Here is a 23,658-nt window from a genome sequence, read left to right on the forward strand (position 1 = left end):
TGAGTCTTAATATATAGTAGCGTGCAAATTAATCCGAACACGACATATTTTTACATTTTCTATCATTGTTGGCCTCACAGCTGCTCATACCACTTTAATTGACATCTGTAGTATGTGTAATTTCATTGTTGAAGGTCTGTCGTTATTATTTTTTTTATAATATGTGACATTTTGCCTGTCGTTTTGTACTTATAAGCATTTCAGTTGTGTTGAAGACTTAATACTGCAATCCTGTGTACATTCTGTCGTATTCACAAATGGATACAACTCCACGAAAACGGTCTAAAATTATAACATTAGCAGAGCATTCTTCTATGACACAGAGGCAAATTGCTGCAGAATGTCACATCGGTTTGGCTACTGTTAATTCGATCATAAAATGATACAGGGAGACTGGATCCATCACACCCCAGAAAAAAGGAAACTGTGGCCGGAAAAGGAAGACTTCACCTGCAGATGATCGTTTAATTGTCAGGAAAAGTAAATTAAATCCTAGACTAACTGCTGTCGACTTAACCCGCGAGTTAATGGCTACCACTGGGGCGAATATTCACGTCACAACAGTGCGGCGTAGGCCTTTGGAAGCTGGACGAAGGGCTCATAAGCCTATTAAGAAGCAACTGCTAACCCCTGTTATGTGCAAAAAACGCTTAATGTGGGCAAAATTACATCAACACTGGACAGTGAATGACTGGAAGAATGTACGTACTTTTTTCCGATGAGTCTCATTTCGAGATCCACGGCCACCGTGTTTCTTACGTACGGAAAGGATCCGAAAAAGTAACAGCAGCTCATCTCCAACAAGCACCCAAATACCCCCCTAAAGTAATGTTTTGGGGTTGTTTTACACATGAGGGCCTGGAGCATTAATACCTATCAAGGGGATGATGAATTCTGACAACTATATTCACTTATTGGAAACCACAATCGTACCCCAGCTGCAAAAATCATTTCCGGATGGCAGAGGTGTGTTCCTACAAGACCTGGCACCATGCCATATGTCTCAAAAAACTACAGAATTCTTCAACAAGAAGAATATTCAGGTACTCCCCTGGCCAGGCAACTCACCCGACATCAACCCCATTGAGAACTTGTGGTCAATTTGCAAAAGAAGAATGCAAAAAATGGATTGTTCTACAAAGGAGAAGATGATTTCTGCCCTCATTGGTGTATGGTTTCGCGATGAAGAAATGAATAATATTTGTGGGAAATTAGTGGAATCCATGCCAAATCGTCTCAGAGCTGTTATTAGGAACAAGGGAGGCCACATAGATTACTGAGGTATGTCTTAGATCCTTTTTTTTTATCCCGTTTGAGTGTTTTTGCATAAGTAATTACGTTGTTCGGATTATTTTGCAGGCTACTGTAGTTTTTTTTTTAATTTTTGACGGATTCTGATGGATTTCCAAGTATTATAGACTGACGGGGATATAATTTGTGTGTTGGCAACACTGATGTGGGAATTGGTATCAATGTATCAATATAAAGAATGGCGGTTCCGTCCGTGGGCATATGTTTTGTACGTTTAATTAGTGAAATGTATGATATGACATGTAGTAAAAATATGTGAAATTAACGGAAGAGTTTGTGTAATTGGGAATACCAGAAATTGAGGCTGACTTTGTATTGTCGATGTGTATTGACAGTGGATGCGATGCAGATTGATGTGAAAAGTTGACAGTTTTTGTAATTTTGAAGCAATATCATTCACTTTATTTATTCTAGTCTAATGTCATTTTGACAACGAATGAATCAGTAATTAGTTCTGTCATGTCATCAATAGGCCTACATATACAAAAATTAGGTGTGTATTTAATTTTAATAGTACTCTGTTATAATATCGGTAGTAAAGTATATAATTTTTCTTTATTGTATTTCTCTCCTTTTGAGGAAATCTGGGTGATTTTAAAGATACGATGAAAATGTATGATATCATATCACTTAAATAATCCCTTGAACTAACCCACTAACCTTGTCACATACGTTCTTTATAGGTTAGATGGGTTAAATGAGGGGATAGCTAAGTTACATTAAGTCGAGGTATGTGACCAGGTTAGTGGGTTAGTTGAGGGGATTATTTGGAAAAATTTCAGTAAGTTATACGGATATCTCACTGACAACAGTTATCTTAAAATATTAAAAAGAGCAGATTGCGACAAAGTAATGTAAAGTTTATTAAGCGATCATACTAAAGTTAAAATAATTAACATCTCACATTACTGTGGCCTTAGATATAGATTTGCTCATACCATCATATAGCAAACCATTCTGGTACAGGAGTAGTCCATTACACAGTAACTAGCGATTGACATTTGTAGGTAATCATTTGTGTCTTACATCCATTAGCCATGCAGTTAATTTTTTAAGCATGTAGACATGAAGTAATATGTCAGGTTAGATTGCAGCAGATCATTTAGTACCTGTAGTTTAAAGCTTAGTTCGACGTTTACCGACTAACTTAATCTGAAAGATGACTTATCCAGTAGTTTCATATAACTTAAATTTCTGTAGAATAGAGGTTAGTGACTAAATGCACAATGAAACAAATGTTGGAATTTACAATATAAAGGTTATGTCTAGTAGATTTTTCTCTGTTATGACGAAGGAACTTCACGTAAATATGTGTTTTACATAATTTCACCAGAATGCAATCTTCTGAAACCCTTTACTTCCATGCTGTGTAATACAGTAAGACCTACCTATATTATGCATAAAGAACCGGTAGGGCCTAGGTGAAGTAATATTGCAACTGAACTAATCTACAACAATTTGTTCTTTCTGTTACAGGACACAAATTAGAAGAAATTAGAGTTCGAGCTTTGAACAATATTCTTTCCAAACTGGATTGTGGATTTATTTGTGAGAAAGAACTTTCAAATCATAATGATTTGGTTGTGAAACTATTTGACTGGTTCAATTTTGATAATCCACCTGAAAAAGAGAAAGTATTAAATCTTATCCTGCGGTTGTTGAAGGTGAAGTACCTAAAATACGATTTGAAACTGAAGATTTTTATATTAATCCTTTAAGACTGCTAAATTATAGTCTTATATAGACGACTGATGTCATTTCTAGCCATGACACAAGGGAATTCATAATGATCTCATGTCAAAATCTTTCCTCAAACTGTGTAAGTGCAAAATTACAATTCTACAGCAGATGAAAAAGCTCCCCATATTAATTATAAGGGTATGAAAACTTATTTGGAATGTTGCTTTAAGAAACAGTATCATACTTAGGGAGAGTAGTTGAGTTATCATTTGTGAATGCCTATGTTGTCACGTGACATGTGAGATGAATTTGTGCACTTCACACACTTTCCCAGTTGAGCGAGCACTATCTACTTAAGACTGGAGACATCTCATGTTTTTAGATAATCTTTTATTCAAGCTTTAATAGTGCAATCTTACAGATAGCATGGGAAGTTAATATTCTGTGTTTATATGCTGTGGAAATCTTACAAAGTAGGTATATAGTTTGGAAAAAGGTTTGGACATGAGCTGATTTAACACTTCTATTGCTAGACTAGAATAAATATGTACAGCTTTTATATTAAAGTAATTCTCGCGCGCACGGGGGGTGGGGAGGGGAGGGTGTGTGTGTTTGCGCGCGGTTTTTTTCTCCAAAGAATTATTTGAAAGCTGAAACTTAACTTAAAGATTTATTTACGTATCTGCAAATTTTCGTAATAAAATGTTCTTTTTATATTACCGCTGTTTTCATTTATGAGAGTATAACAAATGTGACAGAATTTTAAATTCTCTTCTTTGCATTTATTAGTATTTTGGCCAAACACTGTTACTATTTTGGACTAAATACGATTTCATTTTCTCCTACAAAATAGTTTAATATCTAGACTTTATTCATTAATTTGGTTTCGAATAAAATTATTTTTTAGGATTTAAAACATGTCTTTGCTCTAACAGTTGTGCCATAGACTAGATATTTAATGAATATGGCAAGTAACATAAATAATTTAATTTTACATGATTATTAATAAATTATTGTTTGAATATAGAGACAACAATAGTAATATGCACGAATGAAGGGGAAAATAATTTATATTATTAAAATTAAAAAAATGTACGTACAAATAGCCTATGCATTTTAATTTTTTTACTCAGAGGTGTGAGTTATAAAAGAATGGCTATTTATAAAGTAAGTATTTATTTTATATGGAAAAGAGTGAAGAATTAAAAACTCTTACTATAATATGTTTCGAGGTGCTTTGGGTCATCTTATTCCCAATTAACAAGTATGAAGATAAGGAGAGCAAGTAGAGAATACTCTAAATAGAACAATTTTAGTAATTCTTACCTTTATGAAAATTAAACTTTGCTAGTCATTGTTCTTTCTTTCATGCCATCATCATAGACAATAAATTTAATTCTTCGTTTATCCTCACCTCAGAAATTAAATTCAACATTGTCAGACTGGCAGTGTCAAGGAAAGTACCGTTTGATCTTATCTGGAGATGTTAGCAGACAGACAACTGTATTATTTAATGTGAACGTGTGTAATGCTCACACTCTTAAATATTTTTCACCAGCGAAACTTATTAAGAACTATCAGTATGATGGAAAAGTATACTCTTTACGTGTAAACCTTATCAGTTTAAATGTTGACCAAATGTTATTGGTTCTTTGCTTCGCTAGGCTGATGTGGACGGAAAGATATGTGAACAAATAAGGACTTGTGGAGGACGAACAAAACTTTATGAAATTCGTACAAAAGTGGAACCTAACCTTCTTAATTTAATTGATGAAATTTTAAATTCGTTCAATTCAGTCAATGTAAAGTCAGGGCTCACTGAGATACAACAAGAACAAGAGAATATCTACTGGGCAGATGAAAGTGAACCTACCCAAAGAAGTGTGGGAACAACAGCCACTCCTCTAGAGGGTGAAGTTCAAGGACAAAAAGTGTCGAATGATTTGCAATCAAGGTATGTCTATTGAAATTTACTATTACTCCTACTGCTCCTGCTGCTGCTACTACTACTGCTGCTGCTATTACTGCTGCTGCTACTACTGAAACTGCTGCTACTACTGAAACTGCTGCTACTACTGCTACTACTACTACTACTACTACTATTACTACTACTACTACTACTACTACTACTGCTGCTGCTGCTGCTGCTGCTGCTGCTGCTGCTGCCATAGTCCACTCCTGTGGAATAATGGTTAGTGCGTCTGACTGCGAAACCAGGTGGCCCGGGTTCGAATCCCGGTCGGGACAAGTTACCTGGTTGAGGTTCTTTCCGGTGTTTTCCCTCAATCCAATATGAACAAATGTTGAGTAATTATCAGTGTTGGACCCCGGACTCATTTCATTTGCATTATCACCATCATTTCATTCAGATGCTAAATAACCTAGATGTTGATACAGCATTGTAAAATAATCCCACTAAAAAAAATACAGTTTTCTTTTTGGGATTACAATGAAGTCTTGTGTGCAGTGCAGAAAGTGAAGTTTTATCCCATTATTTGCATTATAAATGATAGTTCAAGAAAGTAATTACAAGCAGAAATGCCATTGATAATATGACAAAGAGCTAAACTGTTGCAATGCATACAAAATGTAAAATGAAGTGTCATGTTTATTACACCGATTTTTCTTAATTATTTCGTAGTTGAACTTCAAATTAGATCTGCACCCCATGAGCTGTCATACGAGACACTCAAGGCAGTGACAAACCTCGTGTTTTACCTGATAGAAGTTTTCAGGAAGATTTGACCTATACTGCATTATTTAAATTCGTGTTTAAAAAGGCAGAACAAAAACATCCTTATGCCTACAAATCTATTGACCCATACAGCATTATAACTGAATGATTGTTAATTTGTAATCTCATTCATAGTATGAGGATACACACTAGTTCTGTGCTATTTAATTGTTTTTTAAGTCCAACTGAAGTTCCTCATCAACTCTGTCATGGCTACTTTACTGGCGAAGATGAGAGAGCTGGCTCAACAGAAGAAAGTTGCTTCCATTTTCTGATCCTCCCTTGGCAACCACTTGTGGCAACGGATCGTCATGTGTTGTTGGCTGTGGAGGAGTCTCTCACCAACACAACGGATCTGCCACTTGTTCTCCACACCTGCCAATTTTTCACAGATGTTATGTTGCAGGATTTTCCTGCAGAAGTATTTTTACAGAGGCCTGCAATTTTGAAGGTGAGGAACTAGTTTTTCATCTTTATTAATATAATTTATGTTTGTTATTTTCTATAGGCTACTGTTACAGCACCACTTGTAACTGATAAGGCGAGGAACTAAGTTGTTTCGTTTTACATAAAATATGTAATGAGAATTTGTCATTTTGATATTGTTTAATTTTCATACTATGCTTATGGACTGAAAACTTTTAGATAGTCTGAAAGTAGAAGAATGACGAAATAATTGAGAGGAGGAAGAGAAAAGAATAAAACATATTGAAATAAATAATTTAGCGTAATGTAACGTCCATGAATTTAGATGCTGGTTGGTTTCCAGTGCCAAGCTAGTGACAGCACATCTCTCATTCATTTAACTTGATTTAATTTGTAACTGTTTTCAATTTTGTCTGTGAGATTTTTCATCTCTACCACAAGCCTCCACAGTTATTGTGGTGACTATATCAAGGGTTGAAAATAGAATATTGGCGGACTTGGACACAGAAAAAACTCCCTTAAATCCCTGGTCACATATAACAGATTGATCAGCCTAATGCACTTTCAAGACAACTTTTATCAGTTTCTCTATGCTGCCATCTAGTAACTGCAAAAGTAGTCACGTTATAACCCTGATGGAATTGCATGGAGTAATAGCTGGCAGCTGTACCTCCATCTAGTGGTCGTTAACAAAAAATTCTTTTTCGATAATGGAGATCCTAGTGGTTGTTCTCTTTTATATGTTGCATTTCATAACATGGAAATGGCCAGTCTGATATATTATGTGATCAGGGTTTAAATGTAGTAAACGTAGTGCATGCTTTATTGACACATTTGGGATTTTTTCCTCTATAAGTCCATTGTTCTTGGCTGTTACTGGAACTACAATACTGTGTGTTGCGAAGACAAGCATAGTAACCACTAGACCATGGATTCCATTTGGTGATTTGCGACTCACTCTGTAGTCACTATGCAACCCTCAGTGTAACTTTCCCCTTAACCGTTCTGCATCTCTGTAAAGCTCAGGTGTGCATCATGCCTTGTTTAATGTCATGATTGTATGCATATATAAAGTCGGTGCGTATTTGTCTGCATTAAATGTAGCCCTCAAGGAATCAGTGAATTTAAATCAGGACAGGAAAAAAAAACTGCAGTGCAAATACTAATAGCATGTTTAGCGCACAATTTTTCTTTTGTATGTTTTGTGGGAAAATTCTTTTATTGTGCACCGAATTTCGTTCTATATTTCGAATAATTGTGGATGATTTTATTCTAAATTATGATGTGATTAATATAAATCGTCTGTAAAAGTTAATGCATCACTGTTACATACATTTTTTTAATCTACCATTGGATCAGAAAATGGAAGTGTTGTGGAAATAATAAGTGGAGTAATGAATGTGATTGTGGAAAATAATTGTAACCATTAAAGTGAAAACGTTGCAAAAAAAATACACAAGTGGGAGATCACTTATTCCTGTCCTGCTCCCTCTCCACATTATGCCTATGAATGCAGATATTTAATAAATTGAGCACTTCCCCATAATTTTAGAACCATTTGATTTTGGATGTTTTAAAAGCACTGAGTTACACATTCTGAAAAGGATTAATTTATTTAATTCGTAACTAATATGTTGAAAGTAGATTGAAGTATAGATTTTGACTGAAAGATTGTATACTTTTCTTTTTGTAGGTATTTCTTGATTTACTTGACAGCGATAAAAGAGTATCTGAGGCAGTACTTAATTGTTTGTGGAAACTGTCAACAGCTTTAAGAGCCAGAATTCGCTATTACAGTGATCCTGGTATTGCCAATCTTAAACAGGAGGTAAGAAAGTGACTAGCATTTTCCTTAAATAGATTCAGTACTGCTTGAAATAATATGCTGAACCGTACTGTTGTATATTATAGATTTTTTCTTTAAATTAATTGACAAAATTCATGTACAGTAATCTCCCATGGATATACGAAATCGCAGATAATAGTAAAGCCTATAAATATCCCTTTGGTGGGTTGTACTGTAGCATGTAGTAAATAATGGGGGTAATACCACTAAGGACAGTATTGGTAATTGATGTTATCGTATTCTATGAATGCAGGGTACGATTGAATTCTATATTTTCTATAAAATTCTTCATATCAAGATGGTAGGTGCTGAAGTACTTAAGAAAAAAGTAGCCACAGATACAGGTTATGTGGATAAGGTGGAATTACTGCGTACTTAACACCAAAATTTTATTAAGTGTCTTGAAAACAGTTAATTAATAAATTGCACTGGAAACTAATTTAGAAATCTGTGTTGTAACACATGTTCTTTGTTACCTTTAGCAGAATATTCTCATTCTCAAATATTAAATCCAAATACACTAAACATTGTAGTCTTCTGGAACAACACTAACACTAGGTAGGAACTGTTGAAGTGATTCACACACTGTTATTGCCTCTCCAGAAGTTATAGTATTGAAGTGACTTGTCCCATCAGGTCCAGAAGAAGAAAGAATGACCAAAGTAAATGCACAGTGATCAATTAAACTGAAATTCCCCATCAAGTAAGATGATGTACTTTACTGTATCGCCTAGTGACAAACATTTCATTTTACCTGGTATTATCATGGTAGAGAGAGAAAATACTACACTGGGAACCATTAAAGTGTATCGTTCAATAGTGCAATAGAGGATATCATTATATTGGAAGAATTTTTACATTGAAGGAATACATCTTATGCCGGGAACTGTATTTTCAATCGCAATAGAAAGGTTTATTGTTATAGTGATAATCGTTATACAGAGATTTGACTGTATTATATATACATTATTATTATTATTATTATTATTATTATTATTATTATTATTATTATTATTATTTTGCAGACTTGTAAAAAAATTGATTCCAACTTTTCAAATTCTGTTTGTACATCGCGTCAATCTTCAGCTGCTTCAGAAACTGAACAAACTTATCCAGACCATTTCAAAACGAATAGTGCAGAGAATATCCAAGATTCAACAGAATATCAAGAGTATCAACAAAATGTAAGTTTAGATTTATTTTTTTCTCACAGTAGCCTACCAGTAATACATTGGATACTTTTATGACATTGTAATAATAATTGATCTCATTCTTAGCATTTGAAGTCTGAAAGGAGCCTGCAGCATGTAATTTCTAAACATTAACTACTGTAGTTGATCAATATCATATAAAAAGAAAAATTGAAGTTATCAGGGTTTTGAGTGAAAGTCACTGATTTTAACTACATTTTATCTTAAATAATTCATACATGTTTCAATTTTTCTAATCACGAACAGTTTTCTATAAAAATGAAATATTTTATTTCAGAATACTAAAATTGTGAGAAATATTTGCACAAATATAGTGTGTACAAGTAAATAATACAGCTAAAATGTACTATACTACATCTGATTCTCGTTTCCCAAAAATATACACAACATCTACAACTTATTTTCTAAGTGGAATTCATAAGTTTTTTATTTTCCACTTACAAGATTACTTTTGTTGGATTGGAGTAAGTTGGGTCAGATACATTCTACAAATACATCAGAGCTGTATATGAATCTTACAGATACATTACACGAACAATTGAAAGTTGATAAACATTACTTGAAAGCCTGATCGTTCACTTGCAAACATGTCTATACAATTTTCGGAAAGATATTCAAACTATTTGCAGCACTGCAGGCAGACACTATTAACTACATTAACATTTTTCAAACCTTAGAAATGATTGCTTAATGAAATACTTTCTATAAATAAAAGTCCGAGGAATCAACTCCATTTGTTCACCTATTGAAAAGATATTCATTTTCTGCAGAGGTAGCTCTAAAACTTGTGAGGGCTTAGATGAAAGTAATAGTATAAAATCAAAAGGAGAAAAAATTGAGTTATTAAATCATTGATTAAGCATTGATGGATAATAGTTTGTGAATAGAAATCATATTCACTAAACAAAATTTCCAGACAATCTCCTGTGGTGCATGATGGGCCACACGTTTTAATCAATTTAAATTTGATGAAATGCTTTCGGACCTCTTAAATAAAGGATAACTTATTTGACTGTAACTTCGTGCAAACTGCAAATAAGATTTTCTCTATATTTGTACAATTGATACTGTGTAACATGGATTTTTAATTCATGTGTTTTCAGGTATCTAGTGAAGGGGACTTCTCAAGTGAAGACACGGAAGATTCGGTGCTTCTGCAACTGCAGCAGCTCAGTCTGCCGCAGTACTGTGTGCTGTGTTTGTTCCATTCTCTGCCCCACTTCAAGTCTAATAGACAGAATAATGTGAATCTTTGTTCACTGCTGGGTGCAGAGCTCGTCACATTGCTTGCAATGTGTATGAAGCCTAGTTTTTGGTTCTCATCTGACCCTGTAGCACAGGAGGCTGCAGATCACCTGAAACAAGTCTTGATGGTGGTGGGGGGAATACTTGATGAACTCAGGTACTTACTGAATTCGTTGTCGCAAGAATTGCCAAGATTTATTACAAGTCATATTACTGAAGAAAGGATTATTTGATTATTTTGTTTCTTTATTCTTGGCACTTAAGTCAAACCTATGTGAATAAGCTGCAGGTTTTTATTAATTTTTATGTATATTGGTTTCTTTTTCCTCTCTTCCTGTTTCTCTTTCAGTCTATATTTAGCTCATGTTAGTTCATTAGATATGAATATCTTTCTCTCTGTTAATACTCATGAATTAGCGCTACTTCCATGCTGATAGAATAAAAGGAGGGAAAAGTTTTACCTCAAGTAAATCTGTTTCAGATATAGCTGAGTATACTTTAAAGGGCCGTATTCATAGATATTTTAGCATGGGCTTCCGGTGGATGATCAGCGTTTTTCGTATTCCTAAACCAGTGTTAGCGATAGGATATGATTTGAATTCTGTACAAGTAACCAGTGGATAGCCGGGGCTAGCTTAGTACGCTCGTAGCACATGCTGCGAAATGTCTATGAATACCACCCTTAATGTCATATATACCATTTTAATGCATGTGTACAGCTATTAAAGTCAAGTTTCGATTTTTTGAACGGTACAGATACTGTCGACTAAAGTTAATGATAGAAGCCAAAAGGTTAAGTGAATGTACCATTGTAATTGTGTCTTACTACCAACTATGGCTTATGTGGCATGCACACATGTAAATCAGTAAAACTGAGACTTTATGAAATAACATCCAAGAAACTTTGTTTCGGTGAAAAAGTAATTTAATTCTTAGTATAACTAGCTTGACAGTTTTATACCTTGCTCAAGCTTTCCACATAAAAGGGTTTGTAAAAGATAACTATTTTTATTCCTACAGGTCTGCTGGTGTGAATAATGGAGCTAGTCGGCTAACTTACCTCCAATTATTGGCATTAACACATAATTTGTTGATGGTTACTATACCTTTTTCTGTTGGAGACAGTATTTTAAATCGGAAGTTGAAAAGTGCTCTGACTCGAAGTTTGACGGATTTTTCTGTTATTACGTTTTTTCCAACTTTGCATAAAGACATTGTGCAATATGTTAAGGTATTGTGTTACTGTAATTTATTTGTATTATTTACTTTATGAAAGACTTTTACAATATTACCTTACTATTTATATGTATTTTTTTATTTGACGATGTTTTCAAATTAATTGAACTAACGTATTTAATCCCTTAAATTTCTCCCTCACATAATTTAACCCAGTAGATCTTCAGAGTTAAAGTTTCAAATTTTGATTTTTAAGCTTGACTGCTTTTACAACCAGTAGACACTGGAGTATTGAATGCCACGTCAGCTATGAGTCCTGACAGTCTGACTTCCATATCGTGAACTCAGGACATTTCTATCAACATATTTTTCAAAGATCATATCTGACAAGTTTATACTGAATGAATGACCTTCTGACCGCACAAACTTGACTTCAAGTGAAATTGTTCAAAAGTTATCAATTGAAATTATTTGTTTGTTGAATTGTTTGATTGAAAAGATTGGAATAGCCAGAATGTCCTGGGTGGGTCAGAGAACCATTAATGTGGCAAGGCAGCATTGATTTTGTTGATTATTGGAATGATGACGATCACAGCGACAAAAAGTAATTTTAGAAGATAAGGGTATCAAATTAAAGAAAATTTAAATTAAAAATTGCATTCATTTTCTTGTTTAAAACATAAACTTCTCTCTATCTTGTGAAAATCAACACACATTTGTCTCTCACCAGGTTTTTTTCTTTATAGAAAGAATGTTACAGAAAATAACAAATGTCGCAAGTAAATATGGTATTGAACATTTATGAGCTTATTAAAAAAATATTATAATATCTGCAGTGGAAGTGCTTAGGGGAGAAAAACTGATTCTTTGTCACTGTAACATTTCTGTTATACATTAAGTATATACTAGCATTTCCTTGAGTGAGTGACCTTTGGAAAATGAAATTTCAGAAATACTGCCTTAGACACTGTATGTAGTAGGAAATATTGAGAACAAGAACTACGGAAACTTGTTAAAATTGTAACTCATCCTAATAGATATTCACTCTTAATGCTCTAAGTTAAATTTATGTCATCTTTACTTAAAAAGAAATAGATAAATAAACAGTAAGCTAATAAAATAATAATACTACTAGCCTACTAATACTTTGAACTGATAGTCGAAATTTTGAAAAATCACAGCTTATTTCATTAGTGAACATCACTTTTTTTTCTGTATGTATATAGTTATCCAGTCCATGATAACTTGTCAGATCTGCAGACGTTATATATGAATGCTAACTATTCATATATCGAGAACTTCGTTAGATACTATAGTAATAATGTGTTTGAAAATATAACCTTCCCTTGTGTATACACGCAAGTGCATTTTGTGTTAGTATGTTTGTTGTCGAGTCAATAGCATTGTTAAATATGAACTTACGATAACTTTTAGTGGCTGTGTCTGTCTCAAAAGAAATGTTTCATTTGTTATAATAACATATGACGGATCAGTACATGTAACAGGTTGACCTTCACTAGGCTTTGGAAAGTGAAGGATAACACTTCGAAACTAGTCAGCCAGGTAATTTCCTAAAATATTAATGCAGTAAAGAAGTTGTAAACTTAATGAGTTATTATAAACACTTCAGTCAGCCATTTTCATAAATTGTAATTGCCTACATCTTCGGTTAATTATTGTACGTATTAATCTATTTAACACCGTGTACTTATCTCATTATTTCCTATCTTGAAATAATTCAACACTCTTCTGACGTTACTTGCAACATTTACTATTGATTGATACTGAAACTAATGGTTACAGTAATTAAGTGGCTAAATGTCACAGAAATATTTACCTCAAGAAGAGTTCTTGTGTACATATAATTTATCTTTTGTATTCAGAATAGATTTCTTTATTTTGCCTGATTCTTTAAAATAGTATATGAGATGTATTAATGAAAAACAAATTCCTTTGCTTTTTTCAGTTATTTCAGAGTCCTTCCGAAAAAGACTTCATTGAAAATTTTGAGAATGCTATGACTATTTATTCGTCAATGAAATCTGCAGTCAGATTTTTGAAGAATTATGACAAGCTTGAAAAAGAAACTTTCGTCGTTTTAAATGAGTCGTTACCAAGCCTTCCATTTCATGGGAATTTGAATGTTGTAAAGTTGAGTGTGGAAGTAGCTGTCAGTAAACTACATCAGTAAGTATGTATTACGTTTATCAAGTCCTCTGTTTCTTAAAATGTTTGTATCTAATGCTTACCCACTTCACTTGCGTGATTTGGGTTGTTTCGTAAAATGTTTCATGACAAAGAGTTGAATGGAAAAGTGACTTATAATGTTAATATTTGAACTTCATACATCATGAAATGAGCTGAGGAGCTTACATGAATGTTGCTGTTACCAATGTGTAAGGTATAGGGTGAACCGTAAGTAATGCCATTAATTTCAAGGGTTATTCTTTGAGATATTTCAAACAAAATTTTAATACAATTTTGCTCGTTTTTGCTTCCTCTTCGAGATAAAAATAGTTTTATATGAAACATTTCATAAATTGTTTTGGGAATGTCATTGATTGAATTCCCAATATGCTTAGTCAATTTAATTATGATGACTATTTCGTTTATATGACGTCATTCCATTTTCGACCAATGAAGTGTATTGAAATTTTGAATTCCAACCAATCACAGTCAGACTTTGCGATAATTTCTGCAGCTAGATTTATTGCTATCAATTTATCGCATGGTCCTTCTTTTGTTTAGTCGTTGTCGCCAACTGTTTCCCCGTAAATTGATGCATACATACATTAAGATGCAACTACACGGTTAAACTTTTCTTTCAACTTTAAAGCAATGAATGCAAGATTGATATTTAATATTAATTAATATATTTACGCAGTGAAGACCACATTCAAAACAGCGCACCATGTAGGCACAAAATCTTTATGCATCTTAATTGAACGTACCGTTTAAATTTGATTCTTTCAATATTCTTCCCAGATTGCACGCATACGTGATTGCAATATTGAACTGTGTAGATGCAGCGTTAGTTCCGTTACACACTACAGCGAGAATGCGTTTGTCGAGCTATAAAAAATGCTTTCGTGTAGCACTCATTGTAAATAACGGTCGAAATAAGGCACAGCTGACATTGGTCCTGCTTCCACAGGTAGGCCTAACGTAACCTATAAAATTGTAGCCTATAACATTTGTATTGAAATTAAACAATTAATAGACGTTCAAATTTATGTAACATCATCGCATATCAAACTCAAAGACCTTGCATAGTAATAATGTCTTTGATCAAACTGCCTTTCGTATGGCGTAATAAAATTCGTGTTTTAATTAGGCCTATCTATACAGAGATGACTTCACTGTGTAGCAACATGTCTCGCTGTGAATACATAAGCATTGGTATATAGCTGTCCCCACTGTTACTGTTAAATTAAATTATGATTTCAGCAGATAATGAAAATGTATTTGTTATAATAATAAGAGAAAAGTGCAGTACATGTAATTAACATTGTTAAACCTGTATTTCGCTTTTCGCAATTGGCATTACTTAATAATATCATCGAATTTCTTTATTGCAATAATCGATATTCATCTACGAGTATTTCAACTTCACAATGTCTGAATAGGTTAAGTATTCGTTAATATACAATTATTAACATTTTGTGATCGAATTTTAGGGATATATTATTTAAATTTTTATTTTATTCACGAAATAGTCCTAATAAATCTCAGACCTCTCGTGACATTACTACAGATAAATTATTGAAAGAATTTCAGTTTCGTCCTTTAAATGTGCAGAAATTTGATCCGAACAAATGTAACATTTAAAATTCCTATGCAGAACGAAAAGTTGAAAGTGATGAAACTGAAAAATTAAGAAATGAAATGAAGGAGCTGTCAAAGCAGAAAAAACACAGCTATGTCCATTTGGAATTATACTGAAGAAATGTAAAATATGATTAAACAATTTAGATATTCATTATGATGCTCATATTGATGTTGCTGTTTTGCAGTAGTTCGTTGTGTGTTCTATACGATTTTGTTTCTAGCATCCCAGTAAAGCACGTCGAAATTTCCTAAATTCTCTTTGTGCAGGGCTCCCATAAGTCATATGGAGCTAACATGCCAGAAACTAGACACACAACAACTGCAACACGTAATTTTTTTATTATTTTCGGAAATAAACTTTGCACCAGTGATTGGTTGTTGTACACCCTGTCACATAGTCAACTTAATGGCACAGAAATATGAGTTCGTTTCTGCACCCAAGATTTTTGTATATTATAGATAGATTATACAATACAATAATACTTAACAATAAAAATGTACAGTATGTACATGTTACTACAATATAATATAGAGTTTCATTGAATTAAATGTAATTCTTTCTTATTGCATTTTCTCAGTTTTAGATTTACATTATTAGTAGTCTTGTTTTCACTTTTCAGGTTATCACTTAATGAAGATGACTGGAAAGTTGTAACTGAAGTAATCCTGAAATTACTGTCTCATGTCGAACCTACTATCAGACTTGAAATGTACAGTTGCTGCCATAGCTATGTTGTGTCGATACTCGGAGTTCGTGAACAGCCACGTTTATCAGTAGATACCTCCAGACAGTTGAATTTCTTGTACAATTCAGCAGTTCTGAAAGAAATTATTTGCCACGGAGCTAGTAGTTTGGATAAGAAGGTTGGTGCTAAAAATTAAAAGGCTTTGTATTTTTTTCTTATCTTTAACATTAGTATACTGAGTGATTCACATATATATGATTATGAACTGAGTGATTCACATATGCAGTATATGAAAATTAGTTCGATTTCGGACATGTGAAAATGAATGTATTTTATATGTTGCCAGATAAGGCAGTATGCAGAAGAGATATTAATTCATCTCCTGAAAGGGAAATTTCTTCTTTCTGACTCTGTATGGCGACAGTTCCTGGAGCAGTTAATTCCAGAACTGCCTTTGCTGCAGTGTTATGCTGATAAAACCACTGCTTTCGGGCGAGCTGTAATAAAAATATTTGATCCAGAAACTAGTCAATCTATTCATTTACCCAGAATAGAGGTACAGTACAAACACTTGAACCAATACTTGTGAGAGTGAATGAGTGAGTGAGAGAGAGAGAAAGGGAGGGAGAGAATAAGAGAGACAAAGGGACTAGACTTACGATTTTATTCCCTTACTTATGTACTATATTTACTCACGTAATAGACCCACTTTTTCTATGATTTTTGGATTAAAAATCTACCGTGCATAGATACTATATGCGAAAAAATAAAATTAGGCGAAAAAATCGTAACTACCTGACATCCCAAGTGATAATCATAGCTGGTTTCGACATCGAACATTAAAATAATATTGAAAAGGATCCATTGTAGGACTTCGAGAGCATTGATATATTGGACACACTCAGAAACTGTAAACTCTCGAATCGTGGTCCTATTTCCATGAACTTCTGCAAATTTAATTAATTTTAGCTTAAATTTGCCGAGTAACTTGTATATTTACACTTATTGGGATTCACTATAAAGCAACACAATAATAACCACAGAAAACAACTGAAACAAGCAACACTACAACAAATAACAATAGACATTAATGCTGCTCATAGCACGTTGAAAGTTTTTAAACTATTAAAAAGAACCAATCACAATCCATTTTTTGCATTTTAAAAATAACCAATAATAATAAATTAACTCTTTATTTTAAAAATTTAAACATGAGAAGTACATCCAATATAACGATTGTATATTGCCACTGGTAGTAATTGAAAATGTAATGTATACATTATGCAGAGATTTCCCCCCTCCCCTGACTTATTACTGTCAAAAATTGAGGTGCATACATTATGTGATGGCGTCTATTATGCAAGTAAATTCAGTACATCGTAATATTTCCTCTTCTCAACATATGCAGTTATATTGAGTTGTATCGTACATATATCTTTCAGTTGTGATAGTCTTGGAGCAAATTTTTTTATTTGTTAATATAAACCAATACATTTTACTCGCAGTATAATTCTATCTTTGTATATTATTTAACTCATTAAATGTAAGAAGTTTTATTTCGTTAGAGAATTTAAATTCCTTTCCCTTTCTGAACAATTCAGGTAATGAAAGGGAATCTTCGTCTACTGTTCTGTAGTGATGCTCTGACGAGAGAGGAAGCATTATTAAGATTGACGTGGATCCTTACCAGAGAGGAGAGAGCATTTGAAAAACTTCCTGATTTCTCATCTCTGCGAGGTGTTTTACTAAACTCTGTATGTCTGCTGGATCATCCCATTGATCTTGGTGTTAACAGAGTGCAGAAGAATTTCTATCAGGTAAAAAGATGAAAATCCGTAGCCCTCCTCATTTATCCGAACTAAAGAAGGCAGAATATCATAACTCAGAGATACATACTCAGATCAGAGATGTAACACTCCTCCCTTCTCAAATGGTTCATACACGTTTCAGTAACTGATCAACATACTGTTTTTCAATATTACCATTTTGTAGTATAACTTCATAGAGATAGTTTCCCATACATTTAGAAATCACTGCAGTTTCCCATGTAATAATAATAATAATAATAATGATTTATTTTAGCTGGCAGAGTTAAGGCCGTAAGGCCTCCTCTTGCACTCAACCAGCAAAAAGTGTATATACATTTGCATGAACTTACAAAGAATCCAACAATTTGATATAGATGAGAGTTACATGTATACAAAAGTTATTTACAAATTAAACAACAAAATACTATGAACTATTAATTAAACACTGAAATAAACTGTGTAGCAGAATTAAGCTAAAATACATAGAATGTTAATATATTTCAAATGATATTAGATAATAGAAAGAGATTATTACGAGACAATTAAAATACAGCACAATCAGGATGATTTCTAAAGAAAAAAGTAACATTGTAGTCAGTGATAGTTTAAATCAGTATGATTGGAGTGAAATGCTAATAAGGTTATCTTTTAAGCTGTTCTTAAAGGTGTTTATTGTCTTGCAGCCCCTAATACTTTGTGACAAGGAATTCCATTGACGCGAGGTGGATATTGTAAAAGATGATGAATAACAAGATGTTCTATGAAGAGGTATACTTAGCGTGCCACAGATAAGTGATCTGGTATTTACGTCGTGGTTAGAGTATAGATAAGAGAAACGAGACGAAAGGTAATTTGGTGTTGAAGTGTGCAGAATTCGAAAGAGTAAAGACAAAGAGTGTAAAGTTCTACGTTCTTTAAGTCGGAGCCACGAGAGACTTGCGAAGGACGGTGATATGTGATCATACCGTCGGATGTTGCACACGTATCTGACGCACATATTCTGAGCTCGCTGTAACTTGACTGACAATTCAGAACTTAGGTCACTTAACAAAACGTCACAATAATCGAAGTGCGGCGTTACTAGGGTTTGCACTAGGGTAAGTTTTAGTTGCTGGGGCAAGAAGTTTCTCAAGCGACTCAAACAGTGAATGGAGGAACAGATTTTTTTTATCGTTTCTTTAACTTGAAAATTCCAACTTAGATTATTATCAAAAAAGAAGCCAAGATTTTTTACGACAGATGAATAAGGGATTAGCGTGTTGTTAAGGGTAACAACTGAAAGATTACTGTTATTAAGGGAGTTAACTAAACGCTTATGTCCAATAATTATGGCTTGAGTCTTACTTGGATTAAGTGCGAGTCCGAAATTGGCCGCCCAAGTGGAGACAGTGGCTAGGTCACAATTTAACTTGTCAATCGATTCATTGATCGTATTGGGTCTGGAATGTATGTAAAGTTGTAGGTCGTCGGCATAGAGGTGATATCGGCAATACTGTAAGTTCTTTGATACGTCATTAATGTAGATAGAGAAAAGTAGTGGTCCTAATACGGAGCCCTGCGGCACTCCCGCCTTTGTGCATCTCCATTGGGAGAATTGATTATCAAGTGAAACACACTGTTGGCGGTCACGTAGGTAGGAGTCCATCCAGCTCAAGGTATTGTCTGACAGGTGCAAAGCCTTCATCTTTGCAAGAAGCAAGTCGATATCAACAGAACCAAAGGCATTGCTGAAATCGAGAAGAGTTAGTGCCGTTACTTCACCCCTATCCATAGCTTCACGGATGTTCTCAGTCACTTTAAGTAGGGCTGTAGAAGTGCTGTGTCCATATCTAAAATCCGATTGATAGTCATCAAGGAGTTTGTGTTCGTCGAGATAGTTCATAAGTTGTCCATGTACAATATGTTCTAATGCTTTTGAAAGAGTGGGAAGAATTGATATCGGTCTGTATTGGTTTACTGTAGAAGGTGTGTTAGATTTAGGTAAAGGTTTCACTAATGCCATTTTCCAGAGTGAGGGGTTAGGATTCCTGTCGAATGTTCTTGAGTAAACATAGTCTCCGAATTAAAAGAGTGCCTCACAACAGACATATTATAGAAATCTTTTGGTTTGATTTAATCCAAGGCTATGCGTAGTTTCCTTCTCATAAGCAGTTTTGATGGTGTAGATCCATTGACATTCGTGGTAGTGTGTTATCTCAACAAGAATATTGATAATCGAACTTCCCAAGACTCAATAACGAGCCTCAACAAGTTCTTCACTTCACGAACTTGGCGTTCGACTGATCTATTAGAGGATGGCTGTAGTGACATGTTTAATTCCATTGAAGTGAATTGGGTCCCATTAATGCCTTGAAATATCTTACACAGTTTTCCAATATGAGTGGAGTTACAAATCAGTTACAGCTACTTGATGGCTACTTGAATTCGAAACCAAATGATAAATTATTAACTGAAAGGAAGAAGACAGTGAGGAAGGTTTTTAAAGAAGCTTTTGGACAGCTGCATTCAAGCTGAAATAAGTCATCTTCTAGCATAGATTCATGTTAGAATGTTAATGATGATGATAGTGCTAGTGATGGTGACAGTGGCATTTGTGATACTCATAAAGTAATGAATAATGATACATTATTTGAAACTCTCAGTGATGATTACCTTCTTCAGACAAAATATATGGTGTAAAGATGGTCACCACGCATAAATAAGTGCAAGGTAACTTCGTAAAAAAAATGGTGTGTTACTGAGTCCATTAGTTTATTTGCCAACATCACTAAGTCTTAAGTAAGTTAGTAAACACTTCACAATTACAAAAGCTTATCAAATGTTCCTGCGGCCAACTCTCACATATTCATCTGATACAAATTTCCTTCAAATAATTAACTGCCCACTGTGTAATTAGTTACGCTGTCGTGATGTTTCAGGTCAGCAGTCTGTCTCAGGTGGTGGAACTGTTACAATCCAAAGTAATAGAACCCGTTGTTAGGAGGGCAGCACTAACTCAAATCAGTGTGATGCTGGAAGATATTAATCTGCACGACGTATTCTTTCAGCTAGACGGAGTCAATTTAATCCTTGATACATTGCATCATTCTCTGGTAAAAATACATATATGTGTACTCTGTATTTATTAATACAATGTGTATACTAACTGGCTCCGCAGGAGAAGTGGCAAGCAGAATGCGGCGACTCAAGGAGTTGTGTTGGTATCGTGCAGGTAGAGTCAATGACCTTGGCTGCATTGAATGATAGAGAGTGGGAGGGAGCGAGAGAGGATCTGTAATAGTCCTACATGTTCAAACCAGGCGCTACACAATACAAACTTTACATTGCTGCTGGGTCGAATACTGCCACTTGGTTCACTGCAGAGCCAGTTAGTATACGCACTATACATATATAGTTGTCTGCCCAAGGGAGATCCTTTACTGCAAACCCAGCATTCTCTAATCTTCCATATTTACTGTCTTTCTCTTAGTCTCTGCATACGATTCATATAAGCTTATCTTAATATCGCCTATATGTGTCTTTTTCCCATTATCTCCTCCCAGACATCGAAATGGGAGATAGTTTATGTCTGGAACCTTTCACCATGAAAAGATTTATCATGTCATGTTTTGCAACTTTTCTTAGGAAAGATAAATGCAGTAGCATCCTGTTACTTTCTACTATTTATTATTATAATTAAGTAATATTCTCATCAGGCATGTACCCTTTGTAATGAGCACATAGTGTGCTAACGCAGCAGAATGTATGTATGTTATGTAAATGTAAAAGAAAAAATATGTACATTCTGCTATCCAGAAGTCATATTACAATAAAATCGGTAATTTCATTGTTGTAGGTGAAAAAAGATTTCAAAATGTATCCAGATGCTGTGATCCCTTGCATTCATATATTAAGAATTTTAGTTCAGCATAATCCAAAACTTCGACAGGATATGTCCCATCATGCTGGTCTCTTGTCATACATTCTAAGAGGTAAGTTCAATATTTATTTTATACACATTTAATTTTTATGACCAAGGTACTGCAGTGTGTGTGTGTGCATGCATTATGATAAATAGGAACTTATAATTGCATTCCCAGTAATTTAGTCTAACAAATTTTTGTGCCTATATGATTAAATTATAGTACATTATGCAACAAGCCTATAATGGTAGTAATTAAGTCGCGAGGATGTTTATGAAACGAGCGCAAGCAAGTTTCATAATTTTCATACGAGCGTCTTAATTACCATTATAGGCAAGTTTCATACGACTTTTTATGTGCGATTATATTTCTAACTTGAAATTATTCATAAGTATTCATGTTATTGTTATGTGAGTGAGTGCAATAGCCTACCTCATGAATTGTGAGATGTGCGCAGACGCGAAAGTATTGATTTTTTCCAGGAAACGAATGTCGACGACCTTGATATAATCTAGAGAGTAAGATAAACATTAGTCTTGATATAACTTTGAAATTTAATTCGACATTGAAAAACGAGATGACAAATTGAATTTATTTGAATATTATTTACAATTAACACTAATTATTATAGTAACAGAACATAACCTTCTGCAACAGTATTGGATTTCCAGCCTCCATGACCTTTCGATAGTTTTCTTTCGATTGCATATCCGAGAATAATCGAAAACCTGAACTTTAATGAATAGGTGTACTTTAATGACATGCATTAAAGGACTGCTACCAGGTGTATAATTACTACATTTCGGCATGGTCGAGCATAAAAACTGTTAAAGCTTGTATGATATATCCCAAACGTTTAAACTAAGAAACTTGTTGATTTTGCGTTATTGTTTTATGTGGAATCTTGCATATCTAAGCAATCATTGCGAACCTGGTCTACATTGATCTGTATTTCTAATTATTACATCTTACTGTTTCATATTGCAGCGGTGTACCTCTACAATGGAGACAGAAGTCTGCGACCGGACTCCTCAATGCTGCTGTGTTTGCTGTTGTACAGTGACTACATACTGTCTGTTCCCGAACCAGCTGACAGCAGTTTGCCATGGCATTGTCTGTCCCTACCTGATCTGGTTGCTCGGAACATGAGGCTTCCTATTGTGTGTCACACACATTGGCGTAGCAGTCCTCATACAGAGCATTCACCCAAAAGTAAGTACATCGCATATTATGAAGTAAGAATATACAGTAAAACTTCTTTTTCTAGTTATAGTTTTCTACCCAAGGACTTCATTACAATCACAGAATTCACCAATATTCCCTCTGCTCTTTTCCGCCTTATGAACTTTCTTAAGTATTATTTGGAGTATGAAGCATACCAAGGATTCCAGTTTTAGTAATTCCATTTTATTTAGCATGTTTCTTGCATTTTACACTTTTACTCCTTCTTTCTTCCAGGAGAACTACAGAAGTATGAAGACTGTTGTTCCTTTCTTCGACTTTGTTGGAGTGTTGAATGGTTTGGTGGATTGGATGTTGTTCTGGAATGGTCTTCAGTACCATCCAGTGAAGAGCAGTCATATGAATTTGCGAATGAGCTGAAACTTTCACAGGAGGATCTGGATTGTTTGAAAGCAACGGCTGTTTCTCACCGAGCTAAGTTATGTTTCTATGATGTACAAAATGCTACCACACACAGTGCAGTGAAGAAGCCCCTTAATAGTTTAACAGGGTAAGTATTACTATTTCTTTTTTTGTATGCATACGTTCTTTATTTGTGAAAAGTTAAATCCATATAACTCCAT

At 34.2% G+C, this 23,658-nt stretch overlaps 1 protein-coding gene across 2 annotated transcripts in view; it reads left to right on the forward strand.

Annotated features, from left to right (window-relative positions):
- The first annotated feature begins 1,496 nt into the window (after window positions 1-1,496).
- The window catches only part of ana3 (anastral spindle 3), a 48,278-nt gene continuing 26,116 nt past the window's right edge, over window positions 1,497-23,658 (forward strand). For both annotated transcript variants that reach the window (XM_069847637.1, XM_069847638.1), the window contains exons 1-16: window positions 1,497-1,804; window positions 2,788-2,975; window positions 4,656-4,945; window positions 5,906-6,176; window positions 7,845-7,979; window positions 9,023-9,181; window positions 10,312-10,610; window positions 11,474-11,684; window positions 13,596-13,816; window positions 16,078-16,321; window positions 16,490-16,699; window positions 17,745-17,960; window positions 20,870-21,043; window positions 21,787-21,922; window positions 22,841-23,065; window positions 23,312-23,585. In XM_069847637.1, coding sequence (XP_069703738.1) covers window positions 1,771-1,804; window positions 2,788-2,975; window positions 4,656-4,945; window positions 5,906-6,176; window positions 7,845-7,979; window positions 9,023-9,181; window positions 10,312-10,610; window positions 11,474-11,684; window positions 13,596-13,816; window positions 16,078-16,321; window positions 16,490-16,699; window positions 17,745-17,960; window positions 20,870-21,043; window positions 21,787-21,922; window positions 22,841-23,065; window positions 23,312-23,585 — 3,287 coding nt within the window. In that variant the 5' untranslated portion in view covers window positions 1,497-1,770. The remainder of the gene's footprint in view (window positions 1,805-2,787; window positions 2,976-4,655; window positions 4,946-5,905; window positions 6,177-7,844; window positions 7,980-9,022; window positions 9,182-10,311; window positions 10,611-11,473; window positions 11,685-13,595; window positions 13,817-16,077; window positions 16,322-16,489; window positions 16,700-17,744; window positions 17,961-20,869; window positions 21,044-21,786; window positions 21,923-22,840; window positions 23,066-23,311; window positions 23,586-23,658) is intronic.

Source organism: Periplaneta americana, chromosome 15, assembly GCF_040183065.1.
Source record: "Periplaneta americana isolate PAMFEO1 chromosome 15, P.americana_PAMFEO1_priV1, whole genome shotgun sequence".
Lineage (NCBI taxonomy): Eukaryota > Metazoa > Arthropoda > Insecta > Blattodea > Blattidae > Periplaneta > Periplaneta americana.